The 22076-nt window shown below is 43.7% G+C and overlaps 1 protein-coding gene across 1 annotated transcript in view; it reads left to right on the top strand.

Moving 5' to 3' along the window:
• Positions 1–7315: 7315 nt before the first annotated feature.
• The window catches only part of LOC134575508 (S-adenosylmethionine synthase-like), a 45150-nt gene continuing 30389 nt past the window's right edge, over positions 7316–22076 (top strand). The window contains exons 1-5 of the mRNA XM_063434814.1: positions 7316–7361; positions 9923–10033; positions 10544–10666; positions 15884–15996; positions 16426–16569. Coding sequence (XP_063290884.1) covers positions 7316–7361; positions 9923–10033; positions 10544–10666; positions 15884–15996; positions 16426–16569 — 537 coding nt within the window. The remainder of the gene's footprint in view (positions 7362–9922; positions 10034–10543; positions 10667–15883; positions 15997–16425; positions 16570–22076) is intronic.

The raw sequence follows: 22076 nt of genomic DNA, 5'->3' as shown, positions 1-22076 counted from the left end.
ATTATATATATAATACAATACCAAACAATTTTGCACTCCAGCTATCCCTTCAAGTATTACCTGGTGCTCGACTGCACAATGTATAGATGGATGAAAAAAGCCAGCACTCCGGGTCTTGTAAAAAAAAACTTCTCAGGTTTTATTCCAACAGTCAATTTCTATTGGAACTGAAACGTTGACTGTTGGAATAAAACCTGGCTTTTTCATCCATTTATATATATAATATATATACATATTATATATATTTAACGTCATAAATAGTGTATTTTAATACTAATATAAGTACATATATTAGTATTAAAATACACTTAGAATGACGTTACATATATATAATATCTATATATATTATATATATATATAATAGATATATACACATATATTATATATATATACGTATAATTACAATAATAAATAAATAAAATAATAAAATTACTAAATAAAATATTGAAACAAAATTTAATATAAATTATATATTCATATGTCATTTCATTCTAACTGTATTTTGTTATTTATATATATATATATATATATATATAGATATAGATAAATACATATAATTACATAAAAGATTACATTAGTATACACGTAGAATTTAAATACCTATAAATGCATATATATTAAAATTCTACATGTATATTTAAGTAATCTTTTAACATAATTATGTGATTTGATTAATTAAAATTTGATTGACATGCCTGACAACACAGGGAGAAAGTGCAGAGAATTTAATTCGCAAGCATTATATTTGACCCTGTAACTCTCCAAGACTCCATAAAACCTGTACATAGGGGGTACTGTTTTACTCAGGAGACTTCACTGAACTCAAATATTAGTGTTTCAAACTGGTAAATTGTATTACAATGATGATATTTTAAGTAAAAGTGACATTTTTTGCATGTTCTTTACAAACGAACAGCACTTTTATGGACTATATTATTGTTGTAATATGTTTTACTGTTTTAAAACACTAATATTTGTGTTTAGTGAAGTCTCCCAAGAATAACAGTACCTCCCATGTACAGGTTTTATGGTGTTTTGGAAAGTTAGAGAGTCACATATAAGGCTTGGATTTCATTTTTTTGAAATTTGCCAGATTGGTTATGTTGCCTTTGAGAGCGTATGGTAGCCCAGGAATGAGAATTACCCCCATGATGGCATACCATTTGCAAAAGTAGACAACCCAAGGTATTGCAAATGGGGTATGTCCAGTCATTTTTAGTAGTCACTTAGTCACAAACACTGGCCAACTATTCGTTTTTTGCTTTTTTCACACAAAAACAAATATGAACGCTAACTTTGGCCAGTGTTTGTGACTAAGTGGCTACTAAAAAAGACTAAACATACCCCACTTTCAATACCTTGGGTTGTCTACTTTTTCAAATGGTATGCCATTATGGGGGTAATTCTCATTCCTGGGCTACCACACCGTCTCAAAGGTAACATTACTAATCTGGCAAATTTCAATTTGAAAATGGAACGTGCTATATTTGACCCTGCTTTCCAAAACACCATAAAACCTGTTAATGGGGGGTACTGTTGTACTCGTGAGACATCGCTGATTACAAATATGTGCATTTTTTTTGCAGTATTATGTACATTATTATGACATTCACAGCTAAAATGTGTCATTTTTTTAAATGACAAATTTAAAAAAAAAATCTTATTTTCTTTAAATTTTATTCATAATAAATTATGTTCCATGTATGAATAGTTAATGGTAAATGAAAGCCCTGTTTCTCCTGAACAAAATGATATATAATAAGTGTGGGTGCACTTAATGTGACAGCGTTGAATTACGGTTGAAAAGACATATAGCGCAAATTCCAGTTTTTGTTTACGTTTTGTTTTGATCAGAACGTGCTCTATTGACTCCATCCTGAAGGGGTTAATTCAAATAGGTAAATTGCATGATTTTGCTATTACATGACGAAAAGTCATGATTTTATTAAAGACACGGAGGCGAGTATTGCATATCCCTTTCTTTACTGTCCACCAATAGCAGCAAAGAATACAAATATAATGAAAAAATGAAGAACATACATTAACATAGGCCCCTCCCCGCTCAGGTCCCGGTATATTAGGCAGCACTTCCCTTCCATATCCCTCTTTCTGAAGATGCGACCTAGTAACAATGTCCGAACAAGAACAAAAAACAGAGTCCAATAGTCCAAATAAGAGATTCTCACAACAGGGAAGCACGACCAGATGAGCTGTAGGACCAGAGATTATCAGCGGGAAGAGTCCATTCAACTTGGATAACAGCATGCCATCTTGTTGGATTAGGCTGTGAAAACATAAAGAGACAGGAGCCGAAAGGTTAAGATCAATAATTGCAACTATTGTCAGGTACCAACTGAGGAGAAAATTCCAAATAAATACAAACCCACATCCTAGGGTGATTAGTAAGCCTATCATAACATAAACCTATCCTTGAGACATGGCCCCACTTACCGTACCCAAATATTCCATGTGACTCGTTGCAACCTACGAAATAAGGGGTGGGGAGACATTAATAATAAACGTGGGTGGGACAATACTCGCCTCCGTGTCTTTAATAAAATCATGACTTTTTGTCATGTAATAGCAAAATCATGCAATTTTATAACAAGACACGGAGGCTCATATTGCAAGTTTAAAGCTGATTAACTACGGCCGTAAAAGAATGTGGGGCCGGGCGAAAGTAAAATTCACGGAAGGTAGATTCCCTAGACCAGTCGGCTGTCCTCATAATATCTTCCAGACGAGCCCCTGCAGTCATCATCGAGGATGCTGAGGCCCCCCGGACCGAATGGGCGCCGAAGATCGCGGTATCGATGCCTGCCTGATCCAATAACCATCGCACCCATCGTGACAATGTGGTGCTAGAGACCGGTCGGAAAGGTGGCCGAAAGGATAGGAACAGCTGTGGGGATACCTGTGAACGATGACATCTGGTACGATCTTCGTATTCGCGAAGGCAAGTCACGGGACATAATGCTGGAGAGGTCGGAAAAGCGGGGTAGGACACCGACTTGATAGAGGTTTTTGTCCGGCGACTGATGTTGAACGTGACCCCGTCCGGGGTGTATGACTTGGCATCGAAGTCCAGGGCTCTAACGTCCGAAACTCTCTTGCAGGATACGAGGCAGAGCAGGCAGACCAATTTGGCAGAAAGTTGTTTCAGGGAGAGCGCTGAGTTAGCAGGCCACGACGAGATAAAGGATAGTACAATGGACACATCCCATGACGTGGAGTAGCGAGGTCTGGGTGGTCGGGAGAATCGTGAGCCCCGGAGGAGCCGGCACACCAAGTGATGTTGACCCGCCGGGCATCCATCGAAACCTTGATGAATTGCCGAGATGGCTGACCTGTAAAGGTTGATAGTCCTGTAAGCCTTCCCCGCCTCGAAGAGGGACGTCAAAAATAGCAGAACCATGGTTACAGGGGCCGAAACGGGATCCACGTCCCTAGCCATGCACCAGCCAGTCCAAGCTCGCCAAGCTGACCCATAGGCTCGTCTAGTTCCTGGGGCCCATGCTTCCGCCAACAGGCGTCTAGTTGTGTCCGAAACTCCTTGGATTTCCCAGGGTCCCCGGAGATCCGCCATGCCAGGAGTGGGAGGGAGCCGTCCAACCGGAGCGGGTGACACCGTCCCATTGGGTCTAGCAGCAGATTGTGGCGTGGCGGTAGCAACCGTGGGTAGTCCATCGTCATCTCGAGAATCTGGGGGAACCAAGACTGGGTTTCCCAGAATGGGGTTACCATGACTAATTCTGCCCGGTGTCTGCGGGTCTGAAGGAGGGAGCGTGGAATCATGGAAAACGGTGGAAAGGCATATAGGAGGTCCCCGTTCCAGTCTTGCAGGAAGGCGTCTACTGCCTCCGCCATCGGGTCTGGCCTCCAGCTGAAGAATCGAGATAGCTGGGTGTTGAGTCGGGAAGCGAAGAGGTCGATAGAAAAGGGACCTTCAGAGAAATGATAAACTGGAGAACACCTCCGTGTCCAACTTCCAGTCGCTGGAGTCTGAAAGATAACGTGACCCCCAGTCTGCTTGGACGTTGTGCAGACCAGGTAGATACTCCGCGTGAACCATCAGGTTCCGTTCCAGGCAGAATTACCAAAAGTCCTTCGCCAGGGTGGCCAACACTGCTGATTGTGTACCCCCCAGATGGTTGACATATCTCACCGCCGAGACGTTGGCCATTCGTAGGCGGATGCAGGTTAGGGCTCTGTCCCTCGCGAAGCTGCGGATGGCGAAGGAGCCTGCCAGAAGTTCCAGTGCGTTGATGTGTAGCCGTGACTCGGCTGCCGACCAACGACCCCCTGTAGATATCCCGTCGCAATGGGCCCCCCATCCGTGGAGGCTTGCATCGGAATCGATTGTGAATTCCGGTTGCGGGCCGAAGATCGCCTTGCCGTTCCATGCAGAGAGGTTGAGAATCCACCAACGCAGTTCGTCTTTCGTTTCGGTGTCCAGTGACACTTGGTCTGCGTAAGACGCACCGGTTCTCAGGTGTGCGATCTTCAGGCACTGCAGTGCCCGGTAGTGGAGTGGGCCCGGGAACACTGCCTGTATAGATGAGGCCAGTAGGCCAATGAGCCGTGCCAGCTGTCGCAGGGTGAGTTGGGGCCGAACTAGGGCTCTGCGTAACTCCTTGCGTATGGCGAGAATCTTGGACCTTGGCAGGCTCAGAGCCGCCTCCTTTGAGTTCACGAGGAATCCTAGGAATTCCATTTGCATGGCGGGGGTTAGGCATGACTTTTCCCAATTGATAACGAAGCCCAAGCGGGAAAGGAGGTCTATGGCCAGCCGTAGGTGGGCAAGGAGAGTGGAGCGATCTTGAGCCATAAGGAGTATGTCTAAGTATACGATTAGACGAACTCCCCGGCTGCGTAGCCATGCCATGACAGGACGTAGTAGCTTTGTGAAGCACCACGGTGCTGAGGAGAGGCCGAAGGGTAGGCATGTAAACCGCCAAGTCTCGCGTTGCCATTGGAAGCGTAGGAGGTCTCGGGAGTCCGAGGCAATTGGCACCGTCAAGTATGCATCCTTGAGGTCTAGCTTTGCTAGCCAGTCTCCGTGAAGGAGAAGGTCCCGTAATAGGTGAATACCTTCCATTTTGAAATGGCGGTATCGGACTATGGCATTGAGGGGGCGTAGATTTATGACAGGCCTCAATTGTCCGCCTTTCTTTTCCACTAGGAAAATATTGCTTATGACCCCTGTGGGTTCGGGAGGTGCTTTTTCTATAGCCCCTTTGGTAAGAAGGGTGGAAAGCTCCATGTCGATCCGTCTGCGATCCTGGAGTGAAAAGCAGATCGGTCGAGGAGGGGGAATGTGTACGATGTTGTCTATCAGTTCTATGTGAAACCCTCGAATGGTAGTCAGTACCCAGGGGTCTGAGGTAATTTGTGACCAAGCTGGCAAAAAATGTCGGAGTCTGCCCCCTACACAAACATGAGAAAAAACATGAGGCTTGAGGTAACTCACCGTAGGGTCGTCTCGAACCAGGTTGTCCTCGGAAGCCTCTAGATCGCCACGGGCGTCCTCAAGATGGGAAGAAGGAGGGGTGGGTGTTAGCCTCCTGGTATTGGGAGCGTTGGTGAAAGGAGCCTCGTCCCGTGCCACGGGATTGGAAATAGTTCCGGCCGGACAGACGGCTCCTGGATCTGCCGGCCCTGGTAGAGACCCGTCCCTGGAAAACTCGCCTCATAGAGGATTGAGCCTTATCCAGGGCAGTAAATGCCCCAACAAAACGCCCCAGGTCTTTTATAAAGAAATCGCCGAAGAGGAGGCCTTGGGCGTCCTTACCGGCTTCTGTTAGGGCGAGGTTAGCCAATTTGGGCTCTATCTTAAATAAGATAGCCTTACGTCTCTCAATAGATAATGAGGTGTTAACATTCCCTGCAATACAGATTGCTCTCTGGACCCAACCACGTAGGTCTTCAGGGTCAACCATGCGGTTTTCCGCTCTGGCGTCTTCCGCCAAATCAAAAAGTTTAGCCAGTGGGCCAAATATGTCCAGGTGTTTATCCTGGCAGGATTTTAAGGCGGATTCGAGCCCTTTACGGGGGTTCCAGCCTAGCTTGGTAAGGAATTGGGTCATCTTGGGGTCTACCTCTGGAGTGTCGCAAACTTTGTTAGGCACAACAGGCCTTGGACACTCTGCCCTCAATTTGTTGCGTGCCGCTTTACTAAGTGGGTGTCGCACCCACTTCTCTAAATATGTGGCAACATGGTCGGCCGGGAGCCACTCTGCCGATCTCGGATGGTGTAAATCATCCGGGTCGAAGAGTGGAACGCCCGACGGGTCCACAAGGGCGGACTCCGCGGTCGCGGAGTGCCTAGTCCCTGGTTCGCCTCCGGACGTCTCTGCCTGGGCAGAGGGAATGAGGTCAAAACCTGAATGAGCGGCATCCGCTTCGGAGTCGCTGTCAGACTCAATCCTAGCCTCCTCACTTGACCCGATTTCTGAGTCTGAGTCGCTCTCTACCTGTGCTCTGGCACATTTCCATAGCCGCGCCCGTTCTGCCTGGTGCGGAAAGGCTCTCTTGCGTGGTTGTGACACGCTTTCAGGGGCGACCGAAGGTACGCCAGTAATGGTGTTTCTGGAGGCAGAGGGACCTTTAGATTTGTGGGTAGCTTTCCTGGGTAAATCTCCCGGTGGGTCCACAGGAGGACGCGGCTGAGGCATCGTGGAGCCCGAGTAACGCTCGTCCAAAGGACGTGGCTGGAGGGCCTGGGAAATGGTGTGGGAGAGAGTAGAGGACATGGACCCCATGGCTGCCATAATGGCGTCTGTCACTGAGCGCTGTAGCGCTAAGAACTGAGTCCCATCTGAGTGGGTAGTTCTGTCGGAGCGAGCAGGTGAATTACCTGAGGTGACAGGGCCTTCTCCCCTGCTGAGTGGGGTATCAGACTCCCCAGAGGGAGGTGAACCAGAATTTAGTCTGGGTTTAGGCATTTTAAATAGAGTGGGTATAATTAGTGAATCAATAAATCTCAAGAAAAACTGACAAGGAACAGTTTTTGGGTTAGTCACCCAAAGTACTAACAAGCAAAAGAAAAAAGCGATCTCACCAGGGCCCAGACCAGTGCACACTCTGACAGGGAATAGGGAAGAAGACAGGAGGTAGAAAATGGCCGCTGAGAATCTCGCGCGATTCGCGGTAAAATAAAGTACGGTGAATAAAAGTAAAAACCAAACATTCGGAATGGGCCGTTTGCAAGAAACAGGCGAACGCGGCAAAACAGCCGAATGGCCCTAACTGCCGAACGGTGATAGCGATGTGTGTGCACAATGAAAAAGACAGCTTGAGAAAAAATGTGCGCAAGATGGCGCCGATGCGGGAAAAAGCAATGAAGAAAGTAAAAACGGGGAGTAAGAGAAAAAAGAGGGGTCTGGACCCTGGGCACAAATAGCAACTACCAAGTATAGTAGAGAGGAAAAACAAATAAAAGCAAGAAGCAAGAAGGTAAATCAGAATAGAAAAAATGATAATACAAAATTAATAAAATATTAATAAAATATATAAAATACTAATAAAAATAATAATAACAATAATAATAACGATAGCTAACGGTTATACAGAAAAAAAAACAACTAATACTGATAATATAAATATTAATAAATTTAGAACAGTATTGAAAGAAGTGACATGTACTTATCTTTGATCGGAGCAGCAAAGAAAGAGGGATATGGAAGGGAAGTGCTGCCTAATATACCGGGACCTGAGCGCGGGGGGGCCTATGTTAAGGTATGTTCTTCATTTTTTCATTATATTTGTATTCTTTGCTGCTATTGGTGGAAAGTAAAGAAAGGGATATGCAATATGAGCCTCCGTGTCTTGTTATAAAATTATGATTAAACTAACGTATAGCTCAAATTCTAGGTTTTATTTTGGTCAGAACTTGCAATTGCTGCTGTCCTTAAGGGATTAATACAAAATCTCTTTATCTTCATATTGTATTGCTGTACTAAAGTGGGGAAGTACAGGGCTCCACAAGATGTTTCCTGAGTGTGGCACACATTTATTTAGTATTATAAAATCACATATGGCCCGTTTCATGATAGAAACATGCATGCATGAGTTTTTTCATCTATTCCTGGTCTTAGAAGGTGGATGGATGGAAAGTTAATCGGCTATTAATCACTTGTTACCATGCGCACCACTCTTTCTAGTTGTGTATGTAAATTGAAGTATGTTAGTAAACTTTAAACTCCACCTTCTTAACCCTGTATACTACACCTATGATCCAATGAGACAACATTCAATGTTTAACATCATAGCTCTTTAGGAATGTGATAAACAAAAACAACTTAAAACATTGTATTTACTTTTTATGTTTCGTATGACTTTTTGCTTCATAAATAAATCTAAGTAATACACTGTATCTTGGATGGACTTCTGACTTTGATCTGCTCTGCTGTCTGGAGTGAGCTCCTGATTCTAAGCTAGGGGCCAGAAACAATGTTTCCTGGACCAATATCACTTGTACATATATAGTATCTCTTAAAAAGAACAAATTATGGCTGTTACCCTCAAGTAGATTTGTTTAAGAATATATAGCTTGATTTACTGAATAAAGTAGCTGCTTAAAGAAGCTGTAGTCAATAGCAAACGTAAGCTGAATTCTGAAGGTATGCCTTGCATAAGTCTTAAATTCTTTACACTTTCTCTCAGCTATAAATATGGCAAAGAAATGTAAAAGCACCACATATTGTACTGTACTCCACTGTTTTACTGAACGTGTTAATTAATTGTGCTGGCACTCCTGACCTAGTAAGACTATATAACTGGTCGCACTATGCATAGTACATATATGAAATAAATGCTTTTTTTACACCTGTGAAACCCTAAAATAGTGGTCTGCAACCAGTATGCCTCAGCACTGCGCTAGGTATGCCATTGCATGGTTTCTGAGAGCAGTGCCAGATGTGCCACCGTCGCCACGTCACGACATGTTATTTGTTTAGCATTTGTTTAGTAGTCTCATGCTGCTCCATCATGGAGCTGCACACAAACTAAGTTGGGAGAGGAGCTCCACCATCTCCCCCTCAGCAAAAGAATTGCGGGTTTCGCATGACAGGCCGAATATCGGTAGCCCTCACACTTTTGCTATTAGAGGTAAAACAGCAAGGAGTGGGACACAAATATGTATGAATGTATATATGTGTGTCTGTGTTTGAGAGTGTGACTGTTTTTGTCCTTGAGTGTGAGTGTGTCTGTGAGTGTGTGTGCCCATGTAAGTGCAAATACCTTGCATTACATCACCACATTAGTTATTATTTTATAGTATAAATTGATAATATAAATAAAATGTATGCATCATTTATGTATGTATGCCTTGCGTGAGAAAAGGTGCCTTAAAGCAGCACTGCCACCCCTGAAATATGTGTATTTCATAAATATAAAATCATTATTAAATACTCATATTGGCTGTGTTGGAATTTCAATGAAGTTCCAATCCAGTCAAGAGATATTTTGCAGGTTCCTCCATAGACCTCAATGCTGTACTTGTGTGCACATGCAAGAGTCAGCAGTGACGTGCTGAAGCAAAGAAAATGGCCGTGCCTACAAGGAACTGGTTCAGGTATGCAGAACTCTCATTTCCCTGCTCCCTGGCCACCGGAACCACAGTGGCAACGGCATCGCTGGGGGTCTTTGCAAATTCTGCAAAGTCCCCTGTGACAGTGCCGCTTTAGCACCATTTAGTAAAAATCAAATGGCGGCAGTTTCCATATTCTAGACACTTTTATTTTATAATTTTGAAACAAAGTTACTACAGAAAATTAAATAATTTTTTTTGGAGTAACTTTGGTCCATTGCCAAATTGATCAGTTTTTTTTTTTTTTCTAATTTTCAAGTATTTTAATTAATGTTATAAACTAATGTGATTTCATTTTAATTTAACTAGTAAATAAGATAATTTTATTTTCAGATTTTAACCTGTTTTATGCTTTTTGCCTTTCAGATAAAATATGTGACCAGATCAGTGATGCAGTTCTTGATGCCCACATATTGCAGGACCCAGATGCTAAAGTTGCTTGTGGTAAGTAGCTTGCATACCACTACAGCTTGCGTACCACTACAGCTTGCCTATCACTACAGCTTGCGCACCACTACAGCTTGCATACCACTACAGCTTGCCTACCACTACAGCTTGCGCACCACTACAGCTTGCATACCACTACAGCTTGCCTATCACTACAGCTTGCGCACCACTACAGCTTGCATACCACTACAGCGTGCCTATCACTACAGCTTGCCTATCACTACGGCTTGCATACCACTACAGCTTGCCTATCACTACAGCTTGCCTATCACTACAGCTTGCGCACCACTACAGCTTGCATACCACTACAGCTTGCCAATCACTACAGCTTGCCTATCACTACAGCTTGCCTATCACTACAGCTTGCATACCAGTGTTTTGTAGTGCTTGGAAAAAATTTAAATTCAAATATCATGTAAATAGTAGCCTACTTTACTTAGACAATTTACTACAATAGGAGTATTTAAAGGCGATATAAGGAATACATCTCTATGTTTTTCGTTCTAGAGACTGTATGCAAAACTGGAATGGTTTTACTTTGCGGAGAAATCACTTCAAGGGCTGTTGTTGATTATCAAAAAGTAGTTCGAGATACTATTAAATATATTGGATATGATGATTCTGAAAAAGGTAAGTTTTATAGTTTTCAAAGTATTTCAGTTATATAACATTTGACATCGTATTTACAAGCATCTGTGAAAGTGTTCAAAGGGCATGAAACATGCAAGCGTTTGCTATTTCATGTACTGCCCCTATATTTACCTTATACATCCTATTTTGTGGATTGAAATAAATGGGGGAGAGGTTACGTTTCTAGTTTACTGAGCCTTCTTTTTCTTTTGGACTTTGTCTTTTTCTTTGTGTGTGAGCCATCGATCGCAAGATTAACACATTCTAAACATGCTTAAATTTTGCATGCAGTGCTTATAGAATCTAGAGTGGACTTTACTAAAGTAAATAATTAGTCGTCGAGGAATAATTTCTTTGTATTAAAAGAATCACAGGCATTTGTATGGAATATCCTGTTTTTTTTGGGGGGGGGGGCTTGGCTCAAAAAAACATACATGAGAATATATGCAAAGAAAAAAACATCTGCATACTAGAAACTTAAACAGATTAAAATAATAACAGGTCATTGAAGTTTTATTAAATATTAAAGTTTCCCATAGCGGGAGACAAGAGTTAATGGGAAAACAGGTAATGAGAAAGAGCAAATGTGTTACTCAAATGTTCGATATGATAGTCATTAAGAGCCAGATATTGCTCACTGCAATTCTGGAGTGCTGATACCTAGATTTCAGTAAGGCTTTTGACACTGTTGCACATAGAAGGCACAGCAATAAACTGCAATCTTTAAGTTTGGATTCCAATATTGTTGAATGGGTTAAGCAGTGGCTGAGTGACAGGCAACAGAGGGTTGTAGTCAATGGAGTATATTCGACGCAAGGTCTAGTTACCAGTGGGGTACATCAGGGATCTGTACGTAGACCCATTCTCTTTAATATTTTTATTAGTGATATTGCAGAAGGTCTTGATGGTAAGGTATGTCTTTTTGCCGATGATACACAGCTATGTAACAGGGTTGATGTTCCAGGAGGGATAAGCCAAATGGCAAATGATTTAGGTGAACTAGAAAAAAAATGGTCAGAGCTGTGGCAACTGACATTTAATGAGGATAAGTGCAAGATAGCAGAATGCTTGGTTGTATAGGGTGAGGTATTAGCAGTAGAAAGAGCAGGGCCGTTTGAAGGAATTTGGGGGCCCCAAGCAAAACGGACATGGAGGCCCCCCCAAACTCCAACCCCCCCCACCCCCCACATGCACGCTCAAGGTCTGGGCCCCCCGGCGCCCCCCCTCCGTCCCCCCTCCCTCCCCCCCCCCTGCCCCCCCGAGTCCGCCCACAGGGATGCAGTGTCTGCAGGGCGGGTGCAAGGATTTTTGCCGCCCTAGGCAAAAGTAAAGTTTGCCGCCCCCCATGTGACATCACAGTGCCCCACCCATATGATCTGCCATGTTAACTAACACAGTGCTGCAGTGCTGCCGTGTTTACAATAAAAGGCCTGCAGGGACAGGCTATAGACACCAGAGCCACTACATTAAGCTACAGTGGTTCTGGGGACTATAGTGTCCCTTTAATGTGAGGTAAATTAGAGATTAGTGCCACGAATAATATACTAGATTGCCTACTTACAACCAGATGAGGATGATGATGGGCTTCAGCTGCCGTCTGGCTCCACTGGTCTGGTGTAGAACAGGCTCTCTGGAGGCGGTTTGTAACTGTGGTCACAAAAATCAATGTTCTGGGAGAACGGGAAGCAGCTCCATTTTTTGAGGGCCATTTACACAGTTTAAGGTCTGGGTCCAAGGGTCCACCTTCATGTTCCACCAATGAGTTTGTTCACAGGGTTGTGTGTGTGTGTGTGGGGGGGGGGATGTCCTGATGTGTGTAAGGAATGCATTGTGTGAATCTGTGTTTGTATGTGTAAGGGCTGCAAGGTGAGTTTGTGTATGTATGGGATGCAGTGTGTGTGTCTGTAAGGCAGTGTTTACCAGCCCAGTCCTCAAGCCACACCTACCAGTCCAGGATTTAAGGATTACCCAGTTTTGTCTAAGGTGTTTTTAGAAAAAAAAGAAAAAACACCTTAGACACAACTGGGTCACCCCTAAATCCCGGACTGGTAGGTGTGCCTTGAGGACTGGGTTGGGAAACACTGCTGTAAGGGATGCACTGAGTGTGTGGAAGGGGTGCATTGTGTGTTGCTGTGTGTAAGGGATGCATTGCTTGTGTATGTGTGTAATGCATTGTGTGTTTTTCTGTGTGCAAGGGGTGCATTGTGTGTGTGATGGATGTCAATCTCTCCCCCTACCCCCGTCAATTTCCTTCTTCTCCCCCCTCTCATTGCCTTCTCCCTCTCCAATTTCCTTCTTCTCCCCCTCCCTCTCATTTCCTTCCTCCCCCCTCCAATTTCCTTCCTCCCCCTCCAATTTCTTTCCTCTCCCCCTCCAATTTCCTTCCTCCCTCCCCCCTCAAGTTTCCTTCCTCCCTCCCCCTCAAATTTCCTTCCTCTCCCCCTCCCTCAAATTTCCTTCCTCTCCCCCTCCCCCAAATTTCCTCCCTCCCTCTCCCCCCACTCCCTCAAATTTCCTCCCTCCCCCCCACTCCCTCAAATTTCCTCCCTCCCCCCCACTCCCTCAAATTTCCTCCCTCCCTCTCCCCCCCACTCCCTCAAATTTCCTTCCTCCCCCTCCCCCCACTCCCTCCCTCTCCCTTCCACTCCCTCTCATTTCCTTCCTCCCCCCTCCAATTTCCTTCCTCCCCTCCAATTTCTTTCCTCTCCCCCCTCCAATTTCCTTCCTCCCTCCCCCCTCCAATTTCCTTCCTCCCTCCCCCCTCAAGTTTCCTTCCTCCCTCCCCCTCAAATTTCCTTCCTCTCCCCCTCCCTCAAATTTCCTTCATCTCCCCCCCAAATTTCCTCCCTCCCTCTCCCCCCACTCCCTCAAATTTCCTCCCTCCCTCTCCCCCCCACTCCCTCTCATTTCCTTCCTCCCCCTCCAATTTCCTTCCTCCCCCTCCAATTTCTTTCCTCTCCCCCCTCCAATTTCCTTCCTCCCTCCCCCTCAAGTTTCCTTCCTCCCTCCCCCCTCAAATTTCCTTCCTCTCCCCCTCCCTCAAATTTCCTTCCTCTCCCCCCCAAATTTCCTCCCTCCCTCCCCCCCCCCACTTCCTCAAATTTCCTCCCTCCCTCTCCCCCCCACTCCCTCTCATTTCCTTCCTCCCCCTCCAATTTCCTTCCTCCCCCTCCAATTTCTTTCCTCTCCCCCCCTCCAATTTCCTTCCTCCCTCCCCCCTCAAGTTTCCTTCCTCCCTCCCCCCTCAAATTTCCTTCCTCTCCCCCTCCCTCAAATTTCATTCCTCTCCCCCTCCCTCAAATTTCCTTCCTCTCCCCCCCAAATTTCCTCCCTCCCTCTCCACCCCACTCCCTCAAATTTCCTCCTTCCCTCTCCCCCCCACTCCCTCAAATTTCCTCCCTCCCTCTCCCGCCCACCCACTCAAATTTCCTCCCTCCCTCTCCCCCCCCACCCACTCAAATTTTCTCCCTCTCCCCCCCACCCACTCAAATTTTCTCCCTCTCCCCCCCACCCACTCAAATTTTCTCCCTCTCCCCCCACTCAAATTTTCTCCCTCCCCCCACTCAAATTTTCTCCCTCCCCCCACTCAAATTTTCTCCCTCCCCCACTCAAATTTTCTCCCTCCCCCCACTCAAAATTTTCTCCCTCCCCCACTCAAAATTTTCTCCCTCCCCCCCACTCAAAATTTTCTCCCTCCTCTCCCCCCAAATGTCCTCCCTCCCTCCCTCTCCCCCACCCCCACTCACTGAAATGTCCTCCCTGAGTCCCTGACACCCGGCGGGCGCGCGAGGGAGCACTCTCCCTGGCTGAGTGCTTCCTCTTCAGCTCCCTCGCGCCGCGTACTGATGCCGGAGCCGGAAGATGACGTCATCTTCCGGCTCCGGCATCAGTACGGTGTGCAAGGGAGCTGAAGAGGAAGCACTCAGCCAGGGAGAGTGCTCCCTCGCGCGCCCGCCGGGTGTCAGCAGGGCCAGCCTCTGGGGGGCCCTGAGGTGACCAGCTGCTGGGCCCCCCAGGAGAAGAGGCTGGCCCAGTGGGTACATACCGGGGTCGCAGGGCCCCCTGCGACCCAGTATGTAGCCACTGAATGTGGGGCCCGGACGACCTGAGCAGTCCGGGCCCCCCAGGACCGCATGCCCCTGCCGGCTCTGCTTGGGGCCCCGGGCCAGCTCGTGGCCCCAAGCAGTTGCTTGTTTTGCCTGTCGGCTAGCGACGGGCCTGAGAAAGAGGGAAGTGCTCATGCCATTGTGCAGAACACTGGTGAGACCTCACTTGGAGTATTGTACGCAGTACTGGAGACCGTATCTTCAGAAGGATATTGATACTTTAGAGAGAGTTCAGAGAAGGGCTACTAAGCTGGTTCATGGATTGCAGGATAAAACTTACAAGGAAAGGTTAAAGGATCTTAACATGTATAGCTTGGAGGAAAGACAAGACAGGGGGGATATGATAAAAACATTTAAATACATAAAGGGAATCAACACAGTAAAGCAGGAGACTATATTTAAAAGAAGAAAAACTACCACAACAAGAGGACATCGTCTTAAATTAGAGGGGCAAAGGTTTAAAAATAATATCAGGAAGTATTACTTTACTGAGAGGGTAGTGGATACATGGAGTAGCCTTCCAGCTGAAGTGGTAGAGGTTAACACAGTGAGGGAGTTTAAGCATGCGTGGGATAGGCATAAGGCTATCCTAGACGTAGGATAAGGCCAGGGACTAATTAAAAGTATTTCAAAATATTGGGTAGACTAGATGGGCTGAATGGTTCTTATCTGCTGTCACATTCTATGTTTCTATCAATTCTGTCAAAAAACAAACAAAAAACAAACAAACAAAAACACACATATATATATCAGAAGGGGAAAAAGCTGCACTCACGGTCTTCCATTAAAACTTCAATTTATTGGATATGTGGATATGCATTAAAAGATCGATGTTTCAGTCCCACATCTAGGACTTTCTTTCCTGAATGAATATATATAATCTCAAAGGGAAAGGTCTAACAGTTTGAAGTAGAGAAACAGCATTGCAAACTGTAGTGAAATCCCAGAATGACATGTAGTATTTTTACTCTGAAACACTGTGTTACTCATTTATATGTTTGTCTAAATGTCAGGATATCAACCAGTGCATAATTGTGAAACCTTTTGAATGAATGAATTACATTCAAACAGTTTTATTTCATAGATTCTAACCATGTATTTTTTATAATAGGTTTTGACTATAAGACATGCAATGTTCTTGTAGCTCTGGAACAGCAATCTCCTGATATAGCGCAAGGTGTTCATTTAGATCGGAAAGAAGAGGATATAGGCGCTGGGGATCAGGTATCTAATTATTCTTACTCTTAAAAGCTACATTAGCGCCTTCACTTCCAGAAGAGTGTATAAATGATTTTGCTTTCATGTACTTTGACAAAACACAATTTAGTCCATAAATCAGTCCATTAGCCTGTATGGGAACCAATTTCTCTGCCAGAACCACTGGTCACTCATTTTAAAGGTCACTAAGCACCACAATTACTTGAGATTTATGAAGTGGTTTTGGCGTATAGATCATGCCCATGCAGTCTCACTGTCTTTATGTGGGTTTGGTCACACCTCCCCTGCTTTTGACTCACACAGCATCTATGAAAAAATAAATGGTTTAATTTTCAATTAGATCTTACAGTGCTTGGTCTATTTTAGGTCTATTGTTTAACACTTACGGTACTTTATTGAATATATTCCACTCATTCATTTTTTTTCATTTTTCAGGGTTTGATGTTTGGTTATGCAACAGACGAGACAGAGGAGTGCATGCCTTTAACTATTGTGCTTGCTCACAAACTTAATGCAAAGTTAGCAGAGTTAAGGCGCAATGGGGAACTGCCATGGCTCCGACCAGACTCCAAAACTCAGGTAATCAATACAAAGAGGCATTTTCAATTTAAAAAAACTATTTAACTACAATTTGATTTACCTCTCCCTTTATCAACACTACCCCTGGAACCTAGTCAGAGATTGATTTCCTAAACTGCTTCTACCTATTAAATAGATTCTTACCTAATCTTTCAAAGATATTGTTAATGCTCTCTCTATCTATATCTATATACATTAAAGAGTCACTCCAAGCACCATAACAACGTTGTGCCACTTGAAACGTTTTGGTGTGTACTTTGCACACTATCTCTCTTCTCAGCCTGACTAATGGCTTTCAGTTGCAGGATAAGGAGATTTTTCATTTTAGTCTTTGCTATGCGTACAGCATGCTCATATTGCATGCACAATCCAGGCAGCCATCTCCCTTCTGTCTTAAAGATAGTTGAACCATGGCGACTCATTTTAAGATTATGTTCTGGTAAAAGAATAGTTAATTGGAAGATTATATACAAACATTGATTTGTACTTGTACTCTCCATGGACTAAGCAAAATGCATTATAGTATTAACCCCATAAGACCGCAGGGCGTTCTATGCGTCCCAATTTTGATGGCTCTAAACGCAGCATGGCGGCATAGAACGCCCTGCGATCTTATGTACTTACCCGGTCGCCGGCGATCCCACGCTGGCGATCGCGGTATGGGGACTCACCTGGGAAGCCCAGGGAGTCCCCCTCCGTCCATGTCAGTGCCAGCAGGGGGACTGCCTGTAATGACAGGTACTCCCCCTGCTGCCTGAAAATAAAATAATAAATGTTAAATCAGTGTAAAAATAAATAATATATACTTAGATCATATATATATTCATTATTTATATGATGTAAATATATATACACACATATAGATTTACTAGCCTTAACAGAAACCTGGCTCTCCCCCTCTGACACTGCCACCCCTGCATCTTTGCCCTTCGGTGGTCTCCAACTTACCCACAACCCAAGAAACTCGGAATGTAAAGGTGGTGGTGTTGGGTTTCTCCTCTCCTCTCACTGCTCCTTTAAACCTCTTCCCACCCCCCCCCCTCCCTTCCCTCTCTTTCCCGTCATTTGAAATACATCCAATTCACCTTTTCAAACCCTTCTCTGCTAACATTGCTGTTATTTACCGTCCCCCTGGTTCCCCTCTTCTCTTCCTTGACCACTTTGCTGCCTGGCTACCCTATTTCCTCTCTTCTAACATTCCATCCCTAATTCTCAGGGACTTCAATATTCCTATAAACCCACCTTTGACCTCTGCAGCCACTAAACTACTTTCAATTACTTCCTCCCTCGGGCTATCGCAGTGGGCAAATTCTCTCACCCATGTAGCTGGCAATACCCTAGACCTAATATTCACTTATTCATGTACAGTATCTAATATCTGCAACACTCCATATCCACTCTCTGATCACCACCTCTTATCATTTGCTCTCGCGTACCCCCTCTCCCAACAACCTCAGCCTAACCCCCCTTAACTCAGGAGGGACCTTAATTCTCTTGATCTCCAGCAGTTGTCAGCTGACATTGATTCACGACTGCTGTCCATCCCTTCCCTCTCCTGTCCTTCACTGGCCATCTCCACATATAATTCTACTCTTACATCTGCCTTGAACGCTGCAGCACCACTCCAAACAAGTACCTCGAGGAGGACCCGCCTCCAACCATGGCATACTAAATCAACGCGCTACCTGCAAAGATGCTCTCGTTGTGCTGAACGCTCCTGGAGGAAGTCTCGCACCCAGTCAGACTTTCTCCATTATAGATTCATATTGTGTTCATACAGTGCAGCCTTTGCCCTTGCCAAACAGTCCTTTTTTTCCTCTCTCATTAGTTCATGTTCCCGCAATCCCAGGCGTCTCTTTGACACCTTTAATTCTCTTCTTTGCCCTGCTGTGGCCACCCCCCAAACTAACCTTACTGCTGATAACTTTGCATGTTATTTCACTGACAAGATTGAACAACTAAGGAAAGAATTCTCCCCTCCTTGCCTTTCTGTTTCTCAACCACACATAGATCATTTTTTTTCTTACCCTTCAGACATTCTCCCCAGCTACTGACCAAGAGGTGGCTGCTCTTCTTTGCTCCTCTCGCCCCACCACTTGCCCACTCGATCCTGTCCCATCTCACCTTATCAGATCTCTCTCCACTTGTCTCGTGCCTTCTTTAACACACATCTTCAACTGCTCGCTCTCTTCTGGCATCGTCCCTGCTGACCTTAAACATGCCACTGTAATACCTATACTAAAAAAAACATCCCTCGACCGATCCACCCCCTCTAACTACCGTCCCATACCCCTGCTCCCTTTTTCCTCAAAGCTGCTGGAAAGACTTGTCTTTACCCGTGTGTCTCATTTCCTCAATTCCAACTCTCTCCTTGACCCCCTTCAATTTGGCTTCCACCTTCTCCACTCTACAGAGACTGCCCTTATCAAAGTTACTAACGACCTAATCGCAGCTAAATCCAAAAGCCACTACTCCATACTAATTCTTCTTGACCTTTCAGCGGCCTTTGACACCATTGATCATGCTCTCCTTCATCAAACTCTTCAATCGCTTGGTCTCTTTGACTCTGTCCTCTCGTGGTTTTCCTCTTATCTCTCCCAACGCTCATTCAGTGTCTCTTTTTCTAATGATACCTCCTCCCCACGTCCTATCTCGGTTGGAGTCCCCTAAGGCTCCGTCCTTGGTGCCCTTCTATTTTCTCTTTGTACTGCCTCTCTTGGCAAACTTATTACCTCTTTTGGATTCCACTACCACCTGTACGCCGATGACACCCAGCTATATTTCTCCTCCCCAGACCTCTCCCCTGCCGTCCTGCAACGTGTCACTGCTTGCCTTTCTTCCATCTCTGACTGGATGTCCTCCTGCTTTCTGAAACTCAATCTCTCAAAAACTGAGCTCCTTGTCTTTCCTCCTCCTAATACTGATCCTCCTCTTTCGCTCTCCCTTCAAGTTTGTGGTACCAACATCAGTCCATCCTCGCAAGCGCGCTGTCTTGGCGTCATACTTGACTCTGGTCTCACCTTTGAGCCTTACATCCAGCATGTTGCCAAATCCTGTAGATTCCATCTTAAAAACATAGCCCGCATCTGCCCCTTTCTTGCACCAGATACTAGCAAGGAGCTTGTCCATGCTCTAGTAATTTCCCGCATGGATTATTGTAACCCTCTCCTGATTGGTCTTCCCAATAGCCGCACTGCACCCCTACAGTCCGTAATGAACGCTGCTGCTAGATTGATTTTCCTCTCTAGTCGTTTCTCTCACACCTCACCCCTCTGCCAGTCCTTACATTGGCTTCCTGTATGCTATAGGAGTCAATTCAAGGTACTAACTCACACCTATAAAGCACTGAACATTTCTAGCCCCTCTTATATCTCCTCACAGATCCATAGGTATGTCCCTTCTCGGTCTCTCCGCTCTGCCCGTGACCACCTCCTGTCCGTTGTCCGCACCCATACGGCCAACTCACGCTTGCATGACTTCTCGCGGGCGGCTCCTTTCCTATGGAATAGCCTGTCTACCACCATCAGACTCTCACCTAGTTTTGCATCTTTTAAGAAGTGCCTTTAAACCCATCTCTTTCGGAAAGCTTATGGCCTCCAAGACTAACCCCTACCTCACATACCTGTCACTTGTCCTCTCCTAAAGGGCAGCCCACCTTATTTGATTGCAAATTCCTGTCCTAATGTGTTTTACACCCCACCTCCTATAGAATGTAAGCTTGATTGAGCAGGGTCCTCTTCAACCTATTGTTCCTGTAAGTTTATTTGTAATTGTCCTATTTATAGTTAAATCCCCTCTCTTAATATTGTAAAGCGCTACGGAATCTGTTGGCGCTATATAAATGGCAATAATAATAATAATAATAATAATAATAATACACATAAATACACATACACTGTCTACGTGTATTTTAATATAAATATATATATATAAAATTATAAATATATATTAATATCAAAATACACCTACAATTATATTGATTAAATATATATATAATTTTCATTATATATATATATCTATATATAATAAAAAATAAATAAATATGTAAATACGTAAAAAAATCAAATAAAAAAAATAATAAATAAATAAAAAATATATATACAAGTGTAATTTCGTTCTAACTGTATTTTAAAATGAATATATATATATTGATACCAAAATACATGTAGAACGAAATAATATATATATCTATATACAAAAGTTTATATGTATATATCACTTATATATAACTATATATAAATAAAAATATTTTTTTAAAATTATATACATATATATATATATATACACACACATATATATATATATATATATATATATATATACACACGTATATATATATAATAATTCTATGTATATATTTAAATAATTAGGTCATTTTATTAATTACACTTTGCAGGACCTGCCTGACAACCCAGACCGAAAGTTCAGGGAATTTAATTTGCTAGCACTATATTTAACCCTGTAACTTTCCAAGACACAATAAAACCTGTACATGGGGGGTACTGTTTTACTTGGAAGACTTCGCTGAACACAACTATTAGTGTTTCAAAACAGTAAAATGTATTACAACGACGATATCGTCACTGACAGTGACATTTTTTGCATTTTTCACACATAAATGGCACTTACACAGACGATATAATTGTTGTGATACGTTTTACTGTTTTGAAACACTAATATTTGTGTTTAGCGAAGTCTCCTGAGTATAACAGTACCCCTCATGTACAAGTTTTATGTTGTTTTCAAAAGTTACAGAGTCAAATATAAGGCTTGTGTTTCAGTTTTTTCACATTAAAATTCCCAGGTTGGTTATGTAGCCTTTGAGACCGTACGGTAGCCCAGGAATGAAAATTACCCCCAAGATGGCATACCATTTGCAATAGTAGACAATCCAGGGTATTCCAAATGGGATATGTTCAGTCATTTTTAGTAGCCACGTAGTGACAAACACTGGCCAAAATTGGCATTCAAATTAGTTTTTTGCATTTTCAAATATTAACACTAACTTTGGCCAGTGTTTGTGACCAAGCGGCTACTAAAAAAGACTGGACATATCCCATTTGCAATACCTTGGGTTGTCTACTTTTGCAAATGGTATGCCATCATGGGGGTAGTTCTTATTCCTGGGCTACTATATGGTCTCAAAGGCAGCGTAACCAATCTGACAAATTTCAATGTGAAAAAAATGAAAAATGTAATATGCTATATTTGACCCTGTAACTTCCCAAAACACCATAAAACCTGTACATAGGGGGTACTGTTTTACACGTGAGACATCGCTGAATACAAATATGTGTATTTTATTGCAGTAAAAGCAAACAGTATTTTGACATTCACAATTAAAATGTCACGTAGAACTAAGAAAATTAAAAAAAATCTTATTTTCTCCCTTTTTTTTATATTTTATTCATATTAAATTATGTTCCATACCTAAATATTTGATGTTAAATGAAAGCCCTGTTTCCCCTGAATAAAATGATATACAGTTGCAAGAAAAAGTATGTGAA

Source organism: Pelobates fuscus, chromosome 10, assembly GCF_036172605.1.
Source record: "Pelobates fuscus isolate aPelFus1 chromosome 10, aPelFus1.pri, whole genome shotgun sequence".
NCBI classification, from domain to species: domain Eukaryota; kingdom Metazoa; phylum Chordata; class Amphibia; order Anura; family Pelobatidae; genus Pelobates; species Pelobates fuscus.
Note: the sequence above shows the minus strand (reverse complement) of the source record. Positions and strands in the feature narration are given on the sequence as shown.